Here is a 22,421-nt window from a genome sequence, read left to right on the forward strand (position 1 = left end):
ACCTGCCTTTGGAGGTGATTTTTCTTCTTTCTACTTCTTGGCATTTCTAATACAATGAAAGTTTTATTGCAGAAAATTATAAAACAATTCATTTATGTTATTTGAATATAAGTAATCCTGAGATGTTCCCCTTTTCAGGGAAAATAGTACTTGGCCAGACAGCATCCTAGTAGCTGTTCTTGGGTTACTCCTGTAGTTAGTTGCCGGATTCTTTTCACTGTGAGGCTTCTTTTGCCGTCTGTCCGTGGATGATGTGAACATCTACTGCCTGGCGGGGCTCCTGCGCTCGGGGCTTCGGGAAGTGCTCATTTGGGGGCTGCCCCTCTGCCGGCCTCTCTGGATTCAGAGGGCAGCCGCTGCTCCTTTTGTTCTGTGGGCCTGGCTCTGGGCCCTGAGCAGCACTTCCCCGGGGAGGCCGCCTTTCCTTCCGCGGCTTCTTCCGTCCCCTCCTGACCCCAAGGTGCCTCCGGCCTCTGCCTCCAGCTAAGGACCTCTGGCCAAGCCTCCTGCCCAGGGAGAGGCGAAGCTGGAGTGCCTGGGTGCCCCGTGGTGGCCGGACACTCCTGGCAGCTGCCCAGTCTTGCACGTGGCTGTGCCAAGCGGGCCAGGCAGCTGCTATTTCCCTCAGAGAAGTTGCTGGCAGCACTCAGGGAAGGAAGCACCGAGGAGGCGGAGCGGCGTCTCGGTCACGGAGGTAGAGACCCTGTGATGGGCACGGGGCCCCGGGAGGGCCTTTCCACCTGCCAATCGCTGAGCTGCCCCTGCAATTCCCTGTACCGCTGAGTGGTTGTGCTAATGTTGCTAATTGGGGGTCAAGGAACAGCCCTGGAGCGGCTGCCCTCAGTCAGGCGGCATGGGGACGGTGAAGGTTCAGCCCACCGTGGCCACACACCGGGCCTTCTGCGGGCGAGGCCACGTCTGGACAGGCTGGGCTTGGGATGAGCAGCTGCTCTTTCCCCTGGACAGAGTGGGACAAGCTCCAGTGGGAAGGTCACAATGGGAAAAAAGCAGCAAAGGGCTGGGCGCGGTGGCTCAAGCCTGTAATCCCAGCACTTTGGGAGGCCGAGACGGGCGGATCACAAGGTCAGGAGATCGAGACCATCCTGGCTAACACGGTGAAACCCCGTCTCTACTAAAAATACAAAAAACTAGCCAGGCAAGGTGGCGGGCGCCTGTAGTCCCAGCTACTCGGGAGGCTGAGGCAGGAGAATGGCGTAAACCCGGGAGGCGGAGCTTGCAGTGAGCTGAGATCCGGCCACTGCACTCCAGCCTAGGCGACAGAGCGAGACTCCGTCTCAAAAAAAAAAAAAAAAAAAAAAAAAAAAGCAGCAAAGGGACCCTCAGTATGTGGAAGAGATACCCTTAGAGGCAGGGAGAGGCAGGTGCCCCGCAGGTGCGGAACTCTGCACCCAGGAGGCTTCCTGCTGGATACTCCAGGGTGTGATGTGCTGAGGCGTAACAATGTGTTGTTCCTGGATATGTGGCGGGGGCTGCCCTCCGGTAGCCGAACCCGTGAGTTGAATGGAGTCTGTCCCAGAGCAAAGGCGAGAGAGAGATGGCCTTTTCCTCCCAAACTCCAAGGCCAGATCATGTTTGGAAAATTGTGAAGCTCGATGGTCCACCTCCACTCCTGAGCAAATCAGACTTTCAAGAAGGGCACTGGGTTCCCCTCAGACTGAAGAGAATCCCTGGGTCTCTTGTGTGTTCTGCAAATGTTGAGAGAATTGTGGATCAACATTCTGCCAGATTCTCTCACTGAGCTGCCGCGTGGCGCAGGGAGAAGTAAGGCCATTTCGTGCTGGTCAGAGGGTGTGTCTGATGACAGTTCTGAGGGCAGGCTCATATTTTTATTTTTATTTATTAGATTATTTCTAGAGACAGGAGATTGCTCTGCTGCCCAGGCTAGAGTGCAGAGACACAGTCATAGCTCACTGTAGCCTCGAAATCCCGAGCTTAAGTGATCCTCCCACCTCAGCCTGATGAAGAGGTAGGCCCACAGGCACGCACCATCGTGCCCAGCTAGTTTTATGCTCATATTTTTAAAAAGAGACATTTACTTTTAATGTGTCGTGAAGCCCGCGGGTGCCGGGGCGGCGTGCTGCTCACTATTCTTCCTTTGGCCCAGGAGCCACCATGCAAGTGCTTCCCTGCTTCCCCCCGGGGGGTCTCACAGCCACTTCCCGAGTTAACTCTGGTCTCGAAGGAGGCGGCTGACGGCTTTGAGCTTTGTGGTGATATTCGGCAGGCCTCTGTGTTTTGCCAGTTCCCGGTGCCCTGAAAGGGACAGGCCTTAACCAGATTTGGGGCAGAGGCCTTGTGGAGTGGCCGTCTGGGCGGCCTGCATCACACGGGGCCACCCGGAAACAGGCAGATTCACAGCCCACCTGCTGGGAAGGCATGCTGGCTCCTGCCCAGGACCTGGGCTGTGGCAGGAGACCTGAGGCCTCTTGAGAGCTGCAAGGCCTTCTCCATTCCCTGCCGTCACATGGGGACAAGGCTGTGGCTCTGGATATTGGAGGAGGCTCCTTGAGGCACTTGAGAACCCCAGGTTCCCCTCAGCCTCCTACTGCTGATTAGCCACGCTGGCCAAGGCCGGCCCCTCTCTTGGCCCTGTCTCCCAGCTCCCATGAGCCCTGGGCCCTGGGCTGGTTCAGGTAGCCGTCCCCTGGAGTAGCGAAGGGAGAAGGTGGGGGTGGAGAAACTCGGGTACTTGCCCTGCAAAGGGGGTGCCCACCTGCCCTGAGCCCCAGAGGGTAGAGGGCTCGTGCCCGGGGAGATGCTGCACCTCATTCCCCCTCTAGGACAGCTCTCATGTCACTCTGTGGCCCAGCTTCAGCCTCAGAGCCCCATCTGTCCCCCAACGAAGACTAAGTGTGTAATTCAAGCCACTCCCTGAATGTCCCTCAGTGACATCATCCTATAAAACCTGGGCATGGACACTGCGTTCTCACCTTCCCTCCCCTTCCTCTACCCACTTCCAACTGCTGTCCCTTCCCTGCCCCTTTCAGAGCATTCTCCCTCAGAGACACTGTGTGCAGCACTCCGGGGAGCACCGTCTGCACAGACCCCAAGGAGGGGTGCTCCTAGGGGAGGCACTGCAGGAGCCCTGCCTGCCCCTCTGCAGTGGGACTCAGGCCCCTTACTCCCATGGACTAGCTCTTGACCCAAACCCAGAGGCTCCCTGGCCTCCGCACGCAGCGGTGTGCACACAGCGCTCCGGGCTTCTGCAGCACCTCACGCTTTCCTGCTCTCCCCCTCACTTCCTGCCAGTCCGACCTCTTACCCTTGGAGGGCTCCTGACTGGCACAGACACCCCAGGTCTCCATGGAGCCCTAGAGCTGAAATTCCATTTGCACCAAGCCTTCCGCATCTACGCCAGAAAATGGACCTCTCTTCCCTGCTCCAGGTTCACAGTGCCCTGCCCACCATCTCCCCTGGGATGCCTGGGGCGGGCCCAATGCAACGTCAGCCCTCGCTGACCTGCCCAGACTGTCCCACTGCCACCAACATCTAGAAAAGCAAGGCCACCTGCAAGTCCTTGACTCCCACGCCTGTACACTCACCCCGCCACACACACACCTGCCCCACAACCACCATGCCTGTGCTGGCCACGCCCATGCCGGCCACGCCCACACATCCAGATTCCCAGCAAATGCGGTTGGCTGCAAAATAGACCCTGTATCTAACGCCTTCTCACCGTCCCTACGGTCTCGTGGTCCAAGGCACCAGTCCCTCCTGGATGCTCACCATAGCCTCTAATCAGACTGTCCCTGAGACCACTCTGTCCCTCACACAGTGGCCACAGCAGCTGGGGACACTTCTCCCTTTTGTTATGAAAAACTTCAAGCACTCATCAAAGTTGAAAACCCAGATACCCACCACTTAGATTCTCCCATTAATATCGTGGTAGACTCACTCTGCCACCTCTCTGTCCATCCCTTTATCCATCTCCCCATCTTGAGTTCATTTTTTAGAGGCAGAGTCATGCTGTGTTGCCCAAGCTGGTCTTGAATTCCTGGCCTCAAGTGATCCTCCCTCCTCAGCCTCCCCGTAGCTAGGGACTAGCTGGGACTACAGGGATCCACCACACCTGCTCATCTTGATTTAAACAATGTATTTCAAAGTAAATTGCAGACATCAGTACCTTTCTACCTAAACACTTCAGCATTGTACATCATTAACTAGAGTTCAGTATCGTTTACAGTATTTTTGTTTTGAGGTAAAATTTACATATAATGAAATGCGCAAATCCTGGCCATATATTCCATGAGTTTTAACAAAGGCGTATACACTTGTGTGACCCAAACTCCTACTAAAACATTGCACGTTACCCCAGAAGCTCCCTCACATTCCTTCCTCGTCAACCCCTGTCCTCCCCCCGCAGGGCAGTCTGGGGTGCAATAGACCAGCCTGGGGCAGCCACCGTTCTGAAGTCTTCTACCACAGACAAATGTTGCCTATTCTAGAACTTGATATAGATGGAGAAAGTGCTCTTTCATCATTCAGTCAGTATTGCTGAGATCCTCCTCTGCTGATGCTAGAGTGTTGTGTCTGTCTTTGCTTAGAACTCTCCATCGAAGGGTGGAATCCTACTTCTGCTGTGGCCCTGCTGCTCTGCCCCGTCCCCCTCCACCCGCCACCTCCCTGTTTTCCAGACCTGCTGGTCTTCTTTCTGACCTTGCATACCCCAAGCTCATGCCACCTCAGGGTTGTTGCACTTGCTGTTCTACCGCTGGAATGCTTTTCCTGCAGATGGTTGAGGGCTGGATTTTTCCCTCATTCCGGTTTAGCTCGAACATCACCTGCTCAGAAAGTTTCCCTCACTCTTCACTCAAATCAGCCACCAACCACCATCGTCCTTTTCTTTGAAGCACTTACCCTTGTCTAAAATCTAGTTTGCGTATTTATTTGTTTATTGCCCATCCTCCACCCCCGCTAAACTCCATGAGAGCCAGGTCCATGTCTTCTTGCTCCGCGCAGTACTTCCGGTGCCCATGCAGTATAAGTACTCTTGAAGGAACAAGTGGATAAATGTGTGAATGTGTGAGTGCCAGCTCTTTCCTGCAACTCTGCCCTCTTGGCTGAACTGTGGGAGGCTGGCCCTGGCTCTTTGGAGCCTCTGCATCTCCAGCAGGGCTAAGCCATGCCCACAGCCCCGACCAGCTGTCACTGAGCTTGCACTGGCCCAGGGATGAGGCACGCTGGGAGCTGCACAGGGTCCTGGTTTGGCCACATACAGATCCATGTGTGCTCAGCTATCATAAGCAGGGAGGCTTTTGGGCTAAAAGGCAGGAATGAGGTCTCCTCTGTGGAGAGCATGGGCCTCTGTTGTAATGCTTTCAACTGTTCATCCTCTTTGGTTTCCACAGGACCCCGATATTCAATGAACTGTCCAGCAGTGGCTTTCTGGTGCACGGCCCCAGCATGCCTATACCTCTGTGTCAGTAATGGTGGAAAGCCTTTCTCCCTTTATGGGCAGGTGAGCCAAGAAATTATCCATACTTAGGCTTAATCAACCATCAAATTACAGTTAAGCAGAATCAGCTGAGACACACTCGAAACAAGACGTAATCACTTGAGGCTGTCGGATCACCTGAGGCCAGGAGTTTGCCACCAGCCTGACCAACATGGTGAAACCCATCTCTATCAAAAATACAAAATTAGCCGGGCATGGTGGCGTACGCCTGTAATCTCAGCTACTTGGGAGGCTGAGGCAGGCGGATCGCTTGAACATGGGAGGCGGAGGTTGCCCTAAGTCGAGATGGCACCATTGCACTCCAGCCTGGGCAACAAGAGCGAAACTCCGTCCCCCCTCCCCCCCACAAAAAAAAGTAACAGCTGCAAACGCACTCCACAATACCAGCCACTTAGGAACAGGTGTTTTTTCCCAGCTTATTTCTGCAGCTGGAACTGCAGGATGCATCAACTCATCTTTCTGAACGGCACCCGTTTATTTGTGGGTTGCTAACTCACACCGTCATTTCTAGATCACTTTTCTCTGCTGCCAGGACTGGAGTAGACCACATTTACACATCAGGCCGCCCAGCTCCCAACTCTCAGTGTGACATCTGGGCAGCTTCCAAAGATGAGCTGCACGCCACTGTCCAGCCAGAAATATCTGCCTTTAGGCGGGGCCAGGGTTTTTTGTTTTGTTTTGTTTTTTTTGTTTCAAAATTTCCTCGGAAGAGATTCCCTAAATAGTTTATATCACCCCTTCCTCTTAACGCCTCTAATGGTAGCTTGTCAACAGCGCTTCATTATACAGAGGTGCCTGGTTCCCCTGGAAACATGGGAGCTGGGCATTTGGTTTTGTCGTTGAAGAAGTACCTTTGGCCAAGTTAGGGCGATGGCCCGCCTCGGGGGATGAAATGGGAATTTCCCCGGGAAAGCAAGCTTGCGACTGAAAAGTGACGCTTCCCTTGGGGCGGGACTGCGTGGACTCGGGGGTCCCGGGTGCCTCGGGAGGGAGTCAGTGCCCAGATCCGGGTGGGAACTCGGGGCTTGGAAAGCCCGGGAGGGAGGTGGTCTCAGCATGGCCCCCATGCCTCCCATCTCCTGCAGGCGTTTGCGGTCTGGACTGCCCAGGGACGGCAGAGGGGGCGCCGAGCGGGGCGTCCCGGCGGGGCTGTGGGGGTGGGGGTGCTTGTTAGCGTTTATTATAACTGCACTCCCTTTAAAAGGAAAACTATGCCCGGAATCCGGGAGGTGGTGAGCAGAGCCCGGGTGGGAAGGAACCCGCGCCCGCCGCTGGCCGCGCTCGGTGTTCCTAGAGCTGGGGCTGTGCGGGTGGCGGGACCCACCCCCAACCTTTACTCCAAGTTTTACTCCCACTCTCAGCCCCCTCACTCTCACCCCTCCAACCCCACCGCCACCCCCACCTCTAACCCCCACCCCTCCAACCCCACCCACCGCCACCCCCACCTGCCACCCCCACCCCTCCAACCCCACCCACCGCCACCCCCACCTCTAACCCCCACCCCTCCAACCCCACCCACCGCCACCCCCTCCTCTAACCCCCACCCCTCCAACCCCACCCACCGCCACCCCCACCTCTAACCCCCACCCCTCCAGCCCCACCCACCGCCACCCCCACCTCTAACCCCCACCCCTCCAACCCCACCCACCGCCACCCCCACCTCTAACCCCCACCCCTCCAACCCCACCCACCGCCACCCCCACCTGCCACCCCCACCCCTCCAACCCCACCCACCGCCACCCCCACCTCTAACCCCCACCCCTCCAGCCCCACCCACCGCCACCCCCACCTCTAACCCCCACCCCTCCAACCCCACCCACCGCCACCCCCACCTGCCACCCCCACCCCTCCAACCCCACCCACCGCCACCCCCACCTCTAACCCCCACCCCTCCAACCCCACCCACCGCCACCCCCACCTCTAACCCCCACCCCTCCAACCCCACCCACCGCCACCCCCGCCCCTCCAACCCCACCCCCCCGCCACCCCCACCTGCCACCCCCACCCCCACCTAGACGCCTGCAACCTCCCACCCTCACCTCCCCAACACCCCCCCACCCTCAGCCTTGACCTCCCCTCCCCACCCCGCCCCGCGGGCCCCACCCTGCCACCCCCGCCTACCCCTCTCGCGGGCTGAGCGGCTCTTGGCCTTTTTTGGGCGTCTCCCTGCTCTGCGGCCCGGGCTGGCGGGCGGGTGCTCGGCTGGCGGCAGAGGGAGACCCGCGGCTACCCCGCGCTCGGCGTCGCTGCCACCATGACGGGAAGGTAACGACCCCCACCCACGCCCCCGGGCCGGGGAGGAGGGACTGAGGGACCCCTGGCCCAGGCCCGGCTCGCCCTCGTACAGCCCCGCGGCGAGACGGTCCCCGCTCCGCCCTGGAGCGTCGGATTCTCGCAGCTCCCGGGGCGGCAGCGGCCGTCGGGGCCGGGGTCCCCCAGCCCCCGCGCCCCTTCCTCTGGGCGAGCGCCCGCCGCGGAAGGTGGAGCTCCTGCCCACCCGCCCGCACCCCTGCAAGATGGGACGGCCATCTGCTCACCACCGACGCCCAGGGCTGCGGGAGGGGTCTTGTCCAAGGTCAGACACCTACCACTGGCAAAGGGTTCAACGGCTGTGTGCCGCCCCCGACTTCCCCGATCCCCGCTGTGCGATCCCCGATCCCCGGTGAGTGACATCACTGAGCCTTCCGTTTCCTCCTCTGTAAACCTGGGGTGGTCAAAATGTTGAAAATGATGAAGGGTACGTGGGGACTTGGCCAGAGCTGCGCCCAAGCACCAGCTGTGCAGGGGTTGGCAGGGGACAGGGCACTCCCCTGGGCCTGGCTCACCCTCTGCTCTCAGGCCCCTGGTTGCCATTTCACAGATGAGGTCACCAGAGGCCACAGAAGCTGGGCCACTCAGGAGGCCACAGGTCCACCAGTGTCCGGCCAGTGTTTGTCCCTGCAGCCCTTTCTGGAACCTAGCTGGGTACAAGTGCATGACTCAGGGCTGGGTGGGAGGGGCTGTCCCTGAGGCCCTGGACCCCCCTAGCCAAGTCCTGGCAGGGGGATTCTCTTCTTCAGGATCCCATGACCTGGGGCTCTGCGGGAGCTCCAGCCCTGAGAGTGACCTGTGGCTTTGCTGGGAAAACCGGCTTGGAGAGTGCAGGGCAGTGTCCAGGGTTGCGGTCCCAAATCCCAGGCCCACAGGGGAGCTGCCTGTGATGGCCATTAAGGCTGTGGCCTGGGGTCTCAGGGCAACCCCAGGAACCAAAAATAGCCTGTAACTTGTCACTTTGTAAGCCCTGCCCTCCAGACACACTTCCCTGTCTTCTCCCCAAGCCTCTCTTCCCAGTCAGCTCCCCTGACTTGGAGTCACCCCTGACTTGGCCCAGGCCCCTCTGCAGTGAGATGGAGGGACCCTTCCCCAGGAGAGTGGCATCTGCAGGCCCTCTGGCTGCCTGTGGTCACCCCCCAGGGTTCGGCGGGGCTGCCTCCCATTTTCCTCAGCCTGTCCCTGCCAGTTGCCGGGTTCTCACCCTCCATTTTCTAGGAAAAGAAAGTGGGGAGAGACAGGAACAGGGTCCGGAGTAGCCCAGCAGCAGCGCTGAGGTGGAGGTGGGTGAGAGGCGGTTCCTTCAGGCACAGGAGGGATGGTGAGGTGGACAGAGCCATGAAGGGAGTGGGGCTGGAATGGGAGGCCCCGAGGTGCCACTGCTCCCTGGCAAGGGTCCTCTTGCCCCTGAGTCCCTTGGGCCTTTCCCTGGAGACGGAGGTGGTCAGGTGAGCCCAGCCGGAACTACCGGGAAGGCAGGTGGTGGCGAGCAGGGGCAGCCTGCCCTTGCTGCGGTGGGCTCCAAGGGCCCGAGAAACTCTTATCCTCAAATGACAGTGGGATGACAGTCAGCCTTTGGCGGACACTGTGTAGGGCGTTCCTCGTCCAGGCAATACTGCGTGTCTTAGAGAATAAGGAGAAACCTAGAAACATAAAAGATAACAGAAACATAAAGAGAGGAAAACGGCAACAGTTCCACTCCCGAGAGCCTCCCTTTATGCAGTCTGGGTGGCTCCCCGCAGTTCCTTTCTCCCGGAGTGTGTGTTTGATACAGCTGTGGGCGATCTGAGTGTAATGCACCTGCTCCTTCAAATGTGGCCCTGCTGCCCGCCGTGCTGGTGCCCCACTGGCTTCCCTGCCCTCCATACACAGGGATTCGGCTGGGTCAGACTGTGAGGAACGGACATCCAACCCGGCCTTCGGAGTGGGCGAGAGTTTTCCTGTCTCAGGAGCAGTGGAGTTTCATTTCCACCGTTTCATGCTGGGTGCCCTTCCCCATGTCCACTGTCCCCATGTGATCCCAGGCAGCTCCTCGTGCCTGGATCCTGGTTCTCTCAGGATCCCCCAGGCTGCCCAGAGTCAGGCTGTTTTTGGGAAACACCCTTCTCTGCTCGCATACCTTCAGTTCGTCCTGCCAGCTCTCCCCAGGACCTCACCAGGCAAGAGCAGAGGGAGGGCGGTGGGGAGCCACCAAAGGGACCTGGAGTGGCCTGCGTGGCCATGCTCTCTGCAGATGAACCCATGGGTGCTGTGTGGAGAAAGGGCTGCTGGGAAGGAGATGGGGAAAGAGACAGAAGGCAGACACTAGGGAGGCCTCTCCTGGGTGGCTGAGGGGGGGTGGAGGAGAGGAGGCTGACTCAGGGTTCTGGGAGGTGGAGTGGACAGGACCCAACTGACTGGCTGTGAGGTGGGCCACAGAGGGTGGGGCTTGGGAGCATGCCCCCCGTGATGGCAGGTGGGGGAGGCTGGCATGCTTGGTGTGGTTGTGGAGTGCTTGAAGAGCTGTGGCAAGTCTGAGGGGGAGCCGTGGGAGGCACCTGCGCATGGAGGGGCTGAAGCCCAGGAACAAGCCAAGCTGGGCGGGGAGTGAAGGCAGCCTGGAGCGTGGGTGGCATGCCGTGGGAAGAGAGGGGGCTCGGCCTCAGCGGCAACCCGGGGGCTTTGGAACTTACAACCACGAGATCTTTGACTATCACAGCTGAAGGGACCTCTGGCATCACCATTGTTCTACAGGGAGGTGGACATGGGGAAGGCCACCTACCAGGGACTCAGCTGTCCCTGGCATTCCTGGAAATGGGAGCCTGGGATGTTGACACCCATGGCCATGTGAGCTCAGTGGCTTGGCTGCATACAGTGGATTCCACCCACCATGTGACCGTCGTGTGTGTTATGTATGAGGCTGTCGTATGCCTGATTGTGTGCTGAGTCCATGCTTAGTACAGCGCAGAGCAGGCTGCTAGATCCCTGCCCTCATATCCACCAATCTTGCCCCTCCTGCGGGTGGAGTATGCCCAGTGGTCCCCTAGGCAGAAGGAGTCAGCCGTGGGGCAGCTGAGTGCAGCCAGAGCCCTCAGCACAGCACAGGAGGCTGCAGTGGCATCAGGGGCTTAAGCAAAGTGTGAAGTGGGTAACAAGTGATGTGGCTTGTGATGTGGCACCACTGAGCCCTGAGCCCCAGACTGGGCCAGGGGGGCACTGCCATGGCCCCTCACCTCCTTCCCTTTTCTTCTACTTCTGGTGCTGACTGGCCCCTTCTAGCTGGCCATTGGCACAATAGGGATGGAAGAACTGATCTGCAGGGTGTCCAGTCCCGTGGTGTGAATATCCCCACCTGGGTTCATGTCAAACCGCTAACGCTTGAATTGGCATTAACGCTTTACAGAATTCCTGAATAGTTAACAGTCAGCACTTGTGAGCTGGCAAGGGACCGCACAGGCAGCCACTGTGGAGAGGAGCCTGGGTTTCCCACCCACAGTGGGCCATCCTCCTTCTCTGTGTCCCTATCTGTGCTGTGCTACGTGCAGGCTTTCTTTCTCTTGTTTGGAGATGGAGTCTTGCTCTGTCACCCAGGCTGGAGTGCAGTAGTGCAGTCTCAGCTCACTGCAACCTCTACCTCCCAGGTTCAAGCAATTCTCCTGCCTCAGCCTCCCGAGTAGCTGGGACTACAGGTGCATACCACCACGACCGGCTAATTTTTTTTGTATTTTTAGTAGAGACAGGGTTTTTACCGTGGTCTCTACCAAAAAAACAGGTTTTTACCGTGTTGGCCAGGGTGGTCTTGATCTTCTGACCTTGTGATCCACCTGCTTCGGCCTCCCAAAGTGCTGTGATTACAGGCGTAAGCCACTGTGCCCAGCCTGCATGCAGGCTTAACCATCCCTTAGGTCTTCATTTCCAGGTGGGGAAGGGAAGCACTGTCGCTGTCCTTGTTCTGTTTAGGTGTAGCGTGTTCATTTCTGAAGGTGAATATTTACTTAGATGACTTAGCAGGATAACCACCCTAATGAGATACTTCCGTGGGTGAATGCGTATGTCTTGCTGAGATGAGGTGACTGAATACACATATGAATGTAAAACCCACTGTGTCCTCACCCATGTCCTTGGAGGAATACACGGGAAACTCGTGGAGTTGTTTTCAGCCTCCTGGTGAGGAGTCTGGTGGGGGAGCTGGCTCTGGAGGACAGCCTGTTTGTGGTGCCTCTGCCCACTGGGCTGAGGGCACGTGCCCCAGGGCCTTGGGGAGGCAGCCCTGCCTCACAGCTTGGGGCCTCAGTTCCAGCCTCTAGGAAACCATGTAGTTGCATTCTTCATTACTCATGTGTTTTTTAAAATTTGAGACATAGTTCACATATTATTAAATTCACCATTTTAGTTGTACAATTCAGTGGTTTTTAGTACATTCACAAGGTTGTGCAACCATCACCGTTAATTCCAGAACATTTTAATCATCCCTAAAAGAAACCTTGTACTGATTTGCAGACAATCCCCATTTCCCCCTCCTCCCAGCCCTGGCCACCAGTAACCTGCCTTCTGTCTCTACAGATTTGCCTGTTCTGGACATTTCACATAAATGGAACCATATATTATATGGCCTTTTGTGCCTGCCTTCTTTCATTTATTAAGAACATATTTCCAAAGTTCATCCATATATTGTAGCATGAATCAGTACTTCATTCCTTTTTCTGGGTAAATAATATTCCATTGTGCCACAGTTTGTTTCCCCATTCACCCGTGGTGGATATTTGAATTGTTTCCACTTTTTGGCTACCGTGAATAATACTGCTATGAACATTCCTATACAAGTTTTTGTGTGAACATACATTTTCTCCTTGAATATATACCCAGGACTGGACTTGCTGGGCATGTTGTAACTCTTATGTTATACTTCTTGAGGAATTGCCAAGCTGTTTTCCAAATAATTGAACAATTTTACATTTATTAAATTTTACACCAGGAATGTATGAAGGTTCCAATTTCCCGACATCCTTGCTGATGCTTGTCATTGTTGTCTGGTTTAGTGGGTGTGAAGAGGTGTCATATTGTGGTTTTGATTTCCACTTCTCTAATGACTGATAACGTTGAGCATCTTTTCATGCGTCTGTCGGCCACTTGTAAAAACTCTTGGGAGAGATGTCCATTCAAACTCTTGGCCCATTTTTAAATTGGGTTGTCTTTTTATTGTTGAATTGTAAGAGTTCTTTATTTATTTGGATACTAGACACTTCTCAGACATATGATTTGCAATTTTTTTCAGATGGAATCTCGCTCTGTCACCCAGGCTGGAGTGCAGTGGTGTAATCTCAGCTCACTGCAACCTCTGCCTCCCAGGTTCAAGCGATTCTTCTGCCTCAGCCTCCCCAGTAGCTGGGACTACAGGCATGCACCACCATGCCCGGCTTTTTTTTTTTTTTTGTATTTTTAGTAGAGGGGGTTTCATCATTTTGGCCAGGCTGGTCTTGAACTCCTGACCTCAGGTGATCCTCCTGCCTCTGCCTCCCAAAGTGCTGGGATTACAGGCGTGAGCCACCGTGCCCAGCCGATTTGCAAATATTTTTTCCTTTTCTGTGGATCATCTTTTCACGTTCTTGATTGTGTCATTTGATACACACAAGTATTAAATCTTAATGAAATCCAGTTTATTTCCTTATTCTTTAGTTGCTTGAGTTTTTGTTGTCATATTCAGGAAACTATTGCCTAATCCTAGCTCATGAAATGAAAACATCTCTTTTCTTCTAGGAGTTTTATACTTTTAGCTCTAACATTTAGGTTTTTGATCTATTGTGAGTCAATTTTTTTTTTTTTATATAAGGCATAAGGGTTTAAACTAAATCTTTTGCATGTAGCTATCCAGTTGTCCTAGCATCATTTGTTGATAACACTACTCTTTCTTCCATTGAATGGTCTTGGCACTCTTGTCAACATTCAGTTGACCACAAATATATGGGATTATTTTTGGACTTTCTTTTGAGACAGGATTTCACTCTTTCACCCAGGCTGGAGTGCAGTGGCAAGATCTTGGTACACTGCAGTCTCAACCTCCCTGGGCTCAGGTGATCTTCCTACCTGAGCCTCCCGAGTAGCTGGAACCACAGGTACATACCACCATACCTGACTACTTTCTGTATTTTTTGTAGAGACGAGATTTTGCCATGTTGCCCAGGCTGGTCTTGAACTCCTGGGCTCTGCCTGCCTCAGCCTTCCAAAGTACTGGGAATATAGGCATAAACCACTGTACCCAGCCTATTTCTGGGCTCTTGGTTCTGTTCTATGGGTGTATATGTCTATCCTTACACCAGTGCCACACTTGTAATTTTTAGTAAGTAAATTGTAATTTTTAAGTAAGTTTTGAAATGGAAAGCATGAGTCTTCCTTGTTTTTGTTGTTGTTGTTGTTGTTGTTTTGTGATGGAGTCTCAGTCTGTCACCCAGGGTGGAATGCAGTGGCCTGATCTCAGCTCACCACAACCTCCACCTCCTGGGTTCAAGCGATTCTCCTGCCTCAGCCTTCCGAGTAGCTGGGACTACAAGTGTGTGCCACCACGCCTGGCTAATTTTTGTATTTTTAGTAGAGATGGGGTTTTGCCATGTTGGCCAGGATAATCTTGAACTACTGACCTCAAGTGATCCACCCGCCTTGGCCTCCCAAAATGCTAGGATTGCAGGTGTAAGCCACTGCACCTGGCCTTTTTTTTTTTTTTTTTTTTTTTTTAAGTTTTTTTGATTATTCTGTATCACCTGCATTTTCATGTAAATTTTAGGAATGCCTTGTCTATTTCTTTTAAAAAGGCAGGAATTTTAATGGAGATTGCATTGAATCTATAGGTCAATTTGATGTAGTGTTGTATTGCCATCTTAACAATATTGTTTTCCAATCCATGAATATGGGATATCTTTATCTTTATTTAGGTCTTCTTTAATTTCTTTCAATAATGTTTTATAGTTTTCAGTGAATAAGAAGTATTGCACTTATTTTGTTAAACTTACTCCTAAGTATTTTACTCATTTTGATGCTGTCCCAAATGGGGTTGTTTTATTTCATATTCAGATTTCTCATTGCTAGTGATTCTTGTATAATGATCTTATACCTTGCAGACTTATTGAACTCATTTCTTAGCTGTAAATAGGGTTTCTTTTTTTGAGGGGGGATTCTTCAGGGTTTTCTATATATGAGTAGGTAATATGCAAATAAAAATAGTCTTACTCTTCCTTCTCAAACTAGATGTCTTTCATTTCTTTTTCTTGTCTAACTGTCCTTGATAGAATCTCCAGTGCCATGCTGCAAACAAATAGCAAGACTGGAAATCCCCCTGACCTTAGGAGGAAAGCATTCGTTTTCTCATCACTAGGTATGATGTTAGCTATGGGTTTTTGGTAGATGCTCCTTATCAAATTGAAGAAGTTCCCTTCTATTCCTAGTTTGTTGGGTGCTTTTATTATGAAACGGTGTTAGATTTTGCCAAATGTGTTTTCTGCATCTATCGAGATGGTCATAGAGTGTCCTCTATTCTATTGATATGGTATGCTACATTGAATTTTGGATGTGAAACAAACCCTATATTCTTGGGATAAATCCCATTTGGTCATGTTGTATAATACTTTATATATAGAGTGTTAGATTTAGTTTATTGTATTTTATCAAGGACATTTGCATCTATGTGACCTTCGTGTTTTATTTTGATATCAAGGTAATACTTATAGAATGAGTTGTGAAGTGTTCCCTCCTAGTCTTCCTTTTTTTTGGAAAGATTTTGTGAAGGTTTGGTGTTTTTTGCTTTTTGTTTTCTCTTTTTGAGACAAGATCTCACTCTGTCACCCAGGCTGGAGTGCAGTGGCGTGATCTCAGCTCACTGCAACCTCCACCTTCTGGGTTCAAGTGATTCTCCTGCCTGCCTCAGCCTCCTGAGTAGCTGGGATTATAGGCATGTGCCACCACACTGGTGTTTTGTGTGTGTTTGTTTGTTTGAAGGTTTGGTGTTAATTCTAGTTAAACCTTTGATATAATTCACCAATGAAGCCATGTAACTCTGGCTTTACTTTGTGGGAAGTTTTTTGGTTACTCTCTGTCTCTTTACGTGTTATTGGCCTTATTTGGTGATTTGGTTAGGCTTCGTGTTCGCACCCAAATCTCATCTTGAATTGTAATCCCTATAATCCCCACGTGTCAAGGGAAGAGACCAGGTGGAGATAATTGAATCATGGGGGCGTTTCCCCTCATGCTGTTCTCGTGATAGTGAGGGAGTTCTCACAAGAACTGCTGGTTTTATAAGGAGCTCATCCCCCTTCGCTTCGTATTTCTTCTTGCCACCTTGTGAAGAAGATGCCTTGATTCCCCTTTGCCTTCTGCCACGACTGTAAGTTTCCTGAGTCCTCCCCAGCCCTGTTAAACTGTGAGTTGATTAAACCTCTTTCCTTTATAATTTACCGAGCCTCATGCAGTTCTTAATAGCAGTATGAAAATAGACTGATACATTTGGATTTTCTATTTCTTTTTGAGTCTGTTTTGGTAGTGTCCTTCTAGGAATTTCTCCATTTCAGATAGGTTATTTCATTTATTGGCATACAGTTGTTCCTAATATTCCATTCTGTTAATTCCTTACTGGGAACACAGGCTATTATTGTTTTTCAAGGCAGGCATGGAGTTAGGGAGCAGGAATAAGGGACTAGGATAAGTTAAAACAACACAAACCTCACTGTTGTGTTTTTGTTTGTTTGTTTGCTGTTTGTTTTTTACCAAGATTCATCTGTTTTTCTTGACCAAACATTCCTAGGGTTACTGAAAACCTTTGGTGGATTTGCAGAGTTCTGAAAGAGTAGATTCTGATAATTTTTTCTGGATTTTTCATTGCTTTTATGGAGGGATGAACTTCTGGAGGTCCTTACTCCACCACTTTTTGCTGACATCACTCTCAGTGTGTTTGCAAATGTCTAGAGCCAGAGCACTGACCCAAATCCCATTTGGTCACGGTGTATAATACTTTGTATAGAGTTCTAGATTCAGTTTGCAGTATCTGTGGCCCCCAATCCCATCCCTGCAGCAGGACAGGCTGCAGAATGGGTGGTAAGGTTGTGCAGAGATTTAGGATTTGGGCTCAATCAGACTCTAAGCCTCTCTCAATTTCTAGCCTTCGACGTCCACTTTTATAGTAAATATTTGTTGAATTGATTAGTACTTGGTAAACTTGTGCTTGAACTTCATTTACAAATTATGTTGTACAAAACACTTGTGCCTGTAGCCTCCTTTCCAGCATTATATGTGACCCTTGGAGCCCTAAATAAATGTTTCCTCCTTACAGAAAACTGTGGGTCTGCATGAGAGTCCTGGATTCTAGTGTTGAGGATTTCCACATGGATGGGCTGAGTCGGGAGTGGTGAGAGGAGCCTAGGCCCCATCACGTTGACTTGTAGCTGCTGTAAGAACATTTTCTGCATAAGTTTTCTTAAGCATTCAGCTACCTACATCAGAGAGTCAGCGGTATTCCTTACTCATTTTGGCTCCTCTGGGCTCAGCTTCTCCATGCCCTTTAGCTCCTGGGGCCACCTTTAAAATCTATTTGTTGAATTGATCAGTGTTGGGCAACTTTGGAATTGGGCTGCATTTACAAATTATATTGTACCCAATGCTTGTCATCACTTGACTACCAGGGTTCTTAATGAGCACCTCCTCCTGTTGGGACTTGCTGGGTGAGTGTGTTCCTCGGTGGCGTGTAGGTCTGGTATCTGAGTGCCAGTGAGCCCCTCCAAGGCTTTCTCCCACCCTAGTTTGGGAGGATCAGTGCCCTGCTGTCTTTAGTTGACGGCTGCCAGCTCTTGCCTTCGGAAGGCAGAAGAAGATACTGCTCAAGCTTTCTGACCTTTCTAGAAAGGTCTTTCAGGGAAACGGAGTCAATGTTAAAGATTTCCACGAGTGCTCCGGATCTTTATTGTATTGCTGACCAGGGTCACCTTGGCCACAGTTTGGATGCCGACCGTGGGTGCTTATGAATCACAAGGAGCTTTGCCAGTCTCTCTGGGTACAAATGCGGGGGACATGCTGCCTTCCTGGTGGTTTCCACCAGGTCCCTCTGCGTCTGTTCCCCTGGAAGCTGGAGGATTGCCTTTTCTCTAAACCTCTTTTGGGGTGCCTGACCATTTGTTGGCCAGATCCAGATGATCGGCTCTGCCCTGGTCTGGGTGCTCCAGGGTGATGATTGTGGCAGAGGCTCTCAGAGAAGGGAGCAAAGCAGAATGTGGAACTGTGCGGCTCCGGTCCTCGGTTTCTTAACCGATGGCAGGGATCCTAAAGGCGCCAGGTCCTCCCCGTCCTCCTCCGCTGACTCTGCCCTCCTCAGTGTGTCCACGGGCACAGGCTTTCCTCCTGGCAGGTGGCAGCTGGAGACCTCCTGGGTGTCCTGCCACCACTGCGGACCTCACCTCAGTGCTGTCTGGGGCCTTCCCAGACCAGTCCCCTCCCAGGGGGACCCAACCCTGCCAGCCTCAGCTTTCAGGAGCTGCCCCCACGGCGCAAACAATATGCTTTCTATTTGGAGTTGACTCCGCTGCCCTTTGGAGATCCCAGCGTGTAACGTGAGCTGGCGACCAGCGCGGGGGAGGCGCCCACACGCCCGTCCCGTCGCGGTGTCTGGCCCGAGGCGGCCGCGCCGCCCCTCCGAGGTGGTCCCTCGGCCCCTGCACCAGGCGGCCCGCGCCCGTGACCTCGAGGCGGCTGCCCTGCGCCATGGCGGCCCGGCTGGGTGCGCTGGCCGCGTCGGGGCTGTACCGGCGGCGCCAGCACCGGCAGAGCCCGACGCCTGCAGCGGGGTAGGTGGCCAGGGGCGGGGCAGGTGGCGGGGACAATGGCCGGAAAGCTGCCGCGGCTGGGCAGGCCTTCCCTCGGAAACCCGGCCGGGCCCTCCGACACCATGGGCTCTCTCCCCGGGCGTCGGATGGGCCCTGGGCTGGCGACAGGGTGGGCGCCTGCGACTTTATCTAACTGGGTTGGATGTCACCTGTGATCAGCTCTCTTGGCAGGGCGTGCCCAGGGACCTGTGTTAGAAAGCACGGGGCCTGCGTAGCCCCCAGCACTGCTTTCAGACTGGGGTGATGATGCTGCACTTTGTAAATGAGCAGACAGGCTCTGAGCGGAGTGGGCACCTGCTGGACTCACCCACCCCAAACATGGCGCTGTGATTTGAACCCAGGTTAGACTGACTCCAAAGCCTGCCCTGCTTCATTCCATGGAGGACTGCCAGTGTAGACAGGCTCCTTTTGGGCTGGGAGGAAGGGGCAGTGGAGTTGAGGATGGTCCTCAGGGCATCTCAGAGGATGAGTTGGTTCTGGATGGGGAGGTTGGGAGGGGCACGGGGATGGTGGTGGAGCCACCTCCCCTCACTCTTGGGGTCAGGGACACGAGGAGGAGCTCCTGGACATGTTGCCTTTGCAGAGCCCAGGGGCCAGTGGGGGAGAGAGAGCATTAGGGCTGTGAGCTTGGGATCCTTGGCATCAAAGTGACAGATGGGGACCCTGGGGAGGAGGCCAAGGCTGGGCAGAAGGGCTGGAGGGTCAGAAAGGGAGCCAGGAGCATAAGTAACAGACATAGGGGAGGGCCTGGAGGACCCAGGAGCAGAGGAAGGCCAGTGCCACACAGGGCAAGCACAGCCCGCTCTGAGCTCCTCGTATGTGGTCAGGGAAGGCTCCCAGAGGGGCAGTTAGAGGACTGAGCCATCGAAGATATCTTCTGCTGAGAACAGAGGAGGAAGGAGGGCTCCGAATGGAGGGCAGGAACTGCAGGCCGGCAGCACAGCCATCTGTGGAGTCCCTGCTGCACGCTGGGCTCCCGCCTGTGCTGGCACGGCAGGTCTGGTGCAGCCTGCTGTTCAGGTGGGGACCCGCAGACACCTGAGTGTGGCAGAGCTGGAGCAGGCATCCTCACTGGCCGGCCTCTGGACAGCCCTGGATGCGTGCGGCATAACTGTGGCACCAGGCTGTGGGTGGCCAGGGCACTGATGGCCCCAAGGCTGGTCTGGAGAGTGATTTTCACAGTACTGACACCACAGCTGAGAGGCAGGCAGGAACGGCACGATGATGACAGACCTGGGGCAGCCCTGAGCATGCACACCCATGTGACTATTCACACTGTTTTTCTTTGAACTTCTGATTCATGTCCTCTGTTAGTTCTCTGCTGTCAGTGTGGCGTTTCAGGTGTACCTACTTGAAAGTAAAGCCCCTAGAGCAAAGAGGTATGGCAAGGGCTTCAGAGAAAGCTTTAATTTCGGACAGGTTTCATACTGATTTGGAGTCTGTTTCCGATGGTGTCATTGCATCCTGTGTATAGCAGCCCAAGGCAGGATGTTAATTTTTAGCGTCCCCATGGCGGACTGGCTTTGTGTACATTTTTGTTGACCTCATGTAGCCAGGTGACTCCTGACACTGGCCTCTGGCTGGCTTCGTGGAGGCGGGGCACGGAGGAGGCCCAGGCAGTGCTGAGGGACTGAAGGTGCTCCCTGGGCTGTGCTGCAGTGGGGTCCCTCCCCGAAGGCCTCTGCGCCTGGAATAGTGCCTATCAGTGCGGGTGCTCAGTGAAGACTTGTTGGATGAAAGACAAAAGCATGGGCTGCGCTTGCAGGACTCACCTCACTTCCTCCCTCCCTGGAGGTAGCTATTCCTGGCCAATTTTATAGATGAGGAAGCTGAGGTTCAGAGTCCTCTGCCGCAGGTCACACAGGCAGGGGTTGTCCGGGCCTGGGTTGCAGCCTGGTGTGCCTGGTTATAGAGGACACGCCCCTGGCCTGACTGCTGCTCAGGCTGACGTGACCTCAGCAACACTGGCTTGTCTTGGGTGTGACCAGACCCCTTGTGGCTGGTCCCTGACTCTTCCCAGATCCTTACACTCTCTTCCTAGACTCAGGTATCGGGGAGGCTGGGATGGAAGGAGGTCTGGGTTTGCTGAAGAAACAGAATCTGGAATCGGGGATGCCAGGAGGAGATGGGGGGAGCATGAGCCTAATCCTGTGTGACCCTCAGCTCGTTACTGTCTCTGTGCTTCAATCTCCTTATCTGGAACCAGCCTCCTCCCCTTACGAAGGCCTGAACAGAGCAGGCTCCTCTGATCCCACCCCAGACTCAGGGACATCTTGCAATAAATTGGCTTGTGTTGGCTGTCAAGACTGAGAGCATTCTGGGGTGCTGGGGGGGGGGCACGAAATGGTGTGTTCTACCCCAGATCTGGGGTTTGGCTTCCATGTTGGGCATGCCCTGGGCAGTATGTTCTATGTAGTCCAGCTGGGGGTGGGTAGTGGTGTCTCCTGGGGGATAACTGGGCAGACTGTGTTCCCTATCCTGAAGGAATGTGCAAAGGAGGACATGGAATGTCCACAACTCTGACCCTTTGCCCTCTCGCAGGGACCGCAGACAGCCTGCAGGCCTTCCCCTGGGCTGAGCCGTGCAGAGGGACTCTGGAAGGCTCCCAGAGTTGCTGGAAAACAACAGTTCTTTTTATCCAGCGCTTTGCCCGCCTGGCCTGGTGCTCTGTGCTGGACACGAGGGTGTCATTCATTCTTCACTTTGGCTCCTCGAGGTGGCTACTGTTTCTCTGGTGCACCTCTTTATAGAAGAGGAAATGAGGCCTGGAGAAGCCAGCACCTTTCTTGAGGTTCCAGGCCGGTGGCTGGGGCTATCAGGTGTAAAGCTGGGCGCGTGGGCCCAGGCCTCTTCCTCCCCTGCGGGAGCCAGCAAACGTGTACTCTCACGGTGCTGAATCTCCATTGTCTCTGCATGCTTCTGTCTGTTCGTCTTTGCCCTTGGATCGGAACGTTCTGTGCTCCTCGGTGGGACGTCATGGGGATGCAGCCCCGGAGCCTTTCACAGAGCTACTGTTAGGGGCTCTGGTGCCTGTGACTTGGCCTGGGGCAGTCCGTGGGCATAGGAGGGAGGTGGCAACCCCCACACCCCTCCTGCTTATGCCAGGCTTTGTGCAATGCCTGCCGGGCTCAGGCACCAACGATCTCACTGGAGGCGTCCGGGAACCAGCCAGGGAACTGGTTAGGGACCAGTTTCCAGGTTCGACTGTAAGATGAGCAGCAAAGTAGAGGAGAGAGGGTGTGGCCAGGCTGCTGTTAGTGCTCAGGTGGTGTGTCCAGAATTGGTTCCTTTTGGGGGGTTCTTGGTCTCGCTGACTTCAAGAATGAAGCCACAGACCCTCGCCGTGAGTGTTACAGCTTTTAAAGATGGCGTGTCTGGAGTCTGTTCCTTCAGATGTTCAGATACGTCCGGAGTTTCTTCCTTCTGGTGGGTTCATGGTCTTACTAACTTCAGAAGGAGTGAAGCCACAGACCCTGGCAGTGAGTGTTACAGCTTTTAAAGATGGCGCGTCTGGAGTTGCTCGTTCCTCCCGGTGGGTTCATGGTCTCCCTGGCTTCAGGAGTGAATCTGCAGACCTTTGTGGTGAGTGTTACAGCCCATAAAGGTGGTATTAGGGATCCAAAGAGTGATCGCACTAATGACCTATTGCAAAAAGCAAAAGAACTAAACCTTCCACCAGGCGGAGAAGGAGCCACATTGGTGGCTGTGGTGGCCTGCTTTTATTCCCTTATTTGGCCCCACCCACATCCTGCTGATTGGTCCGTTTTACAGAGAGCTGATTGGTCCGTTTTACAGAGAGC

General features: G+C 53.8%; 1 protein-coding gene across 9 annotated transcripts in view; it reads left to right on the plus strand.

Moving 5' to 3' along the window:
- The first annotated feature begins 223 nt into the window (after nt 1-223).
- LIMS2 (LIM zinc finger domain containing 2) overlaps nt 224-22,421 on the plus strand; it is a 44,055-nt gene continuing 21,857 nt past the window's right edge. Inside the window, exons 1-2 of one of the 9 annotated variants that reach the window (XM_077956308.1) lie at nt 432-694; nt 5,370-5,479. In XM_077956308.1, the coding sequence (XP_077812434.1) occupies nt 5,448-5,479 (32 nt within the window). In that variant the 5' untranslated portion in view covers nt 432-694; nt 5,370-5,447. 9 annotated transcript variants of the gene reach the window in all.

Source organism: Macaca mulatta, chromosome 12 (assembly GCF_049350105.2).
Source record: "Macaca mulatta isolate MMU2019108-1 chromosome 12, T2T-MMU8v2.0, whole genome shotgun sequence".
NCBI lineage: Eukaryota > Metazoa > Chordata > Mammalia > Primates > Cercopithecidae > Macaca > Macaca mulatta.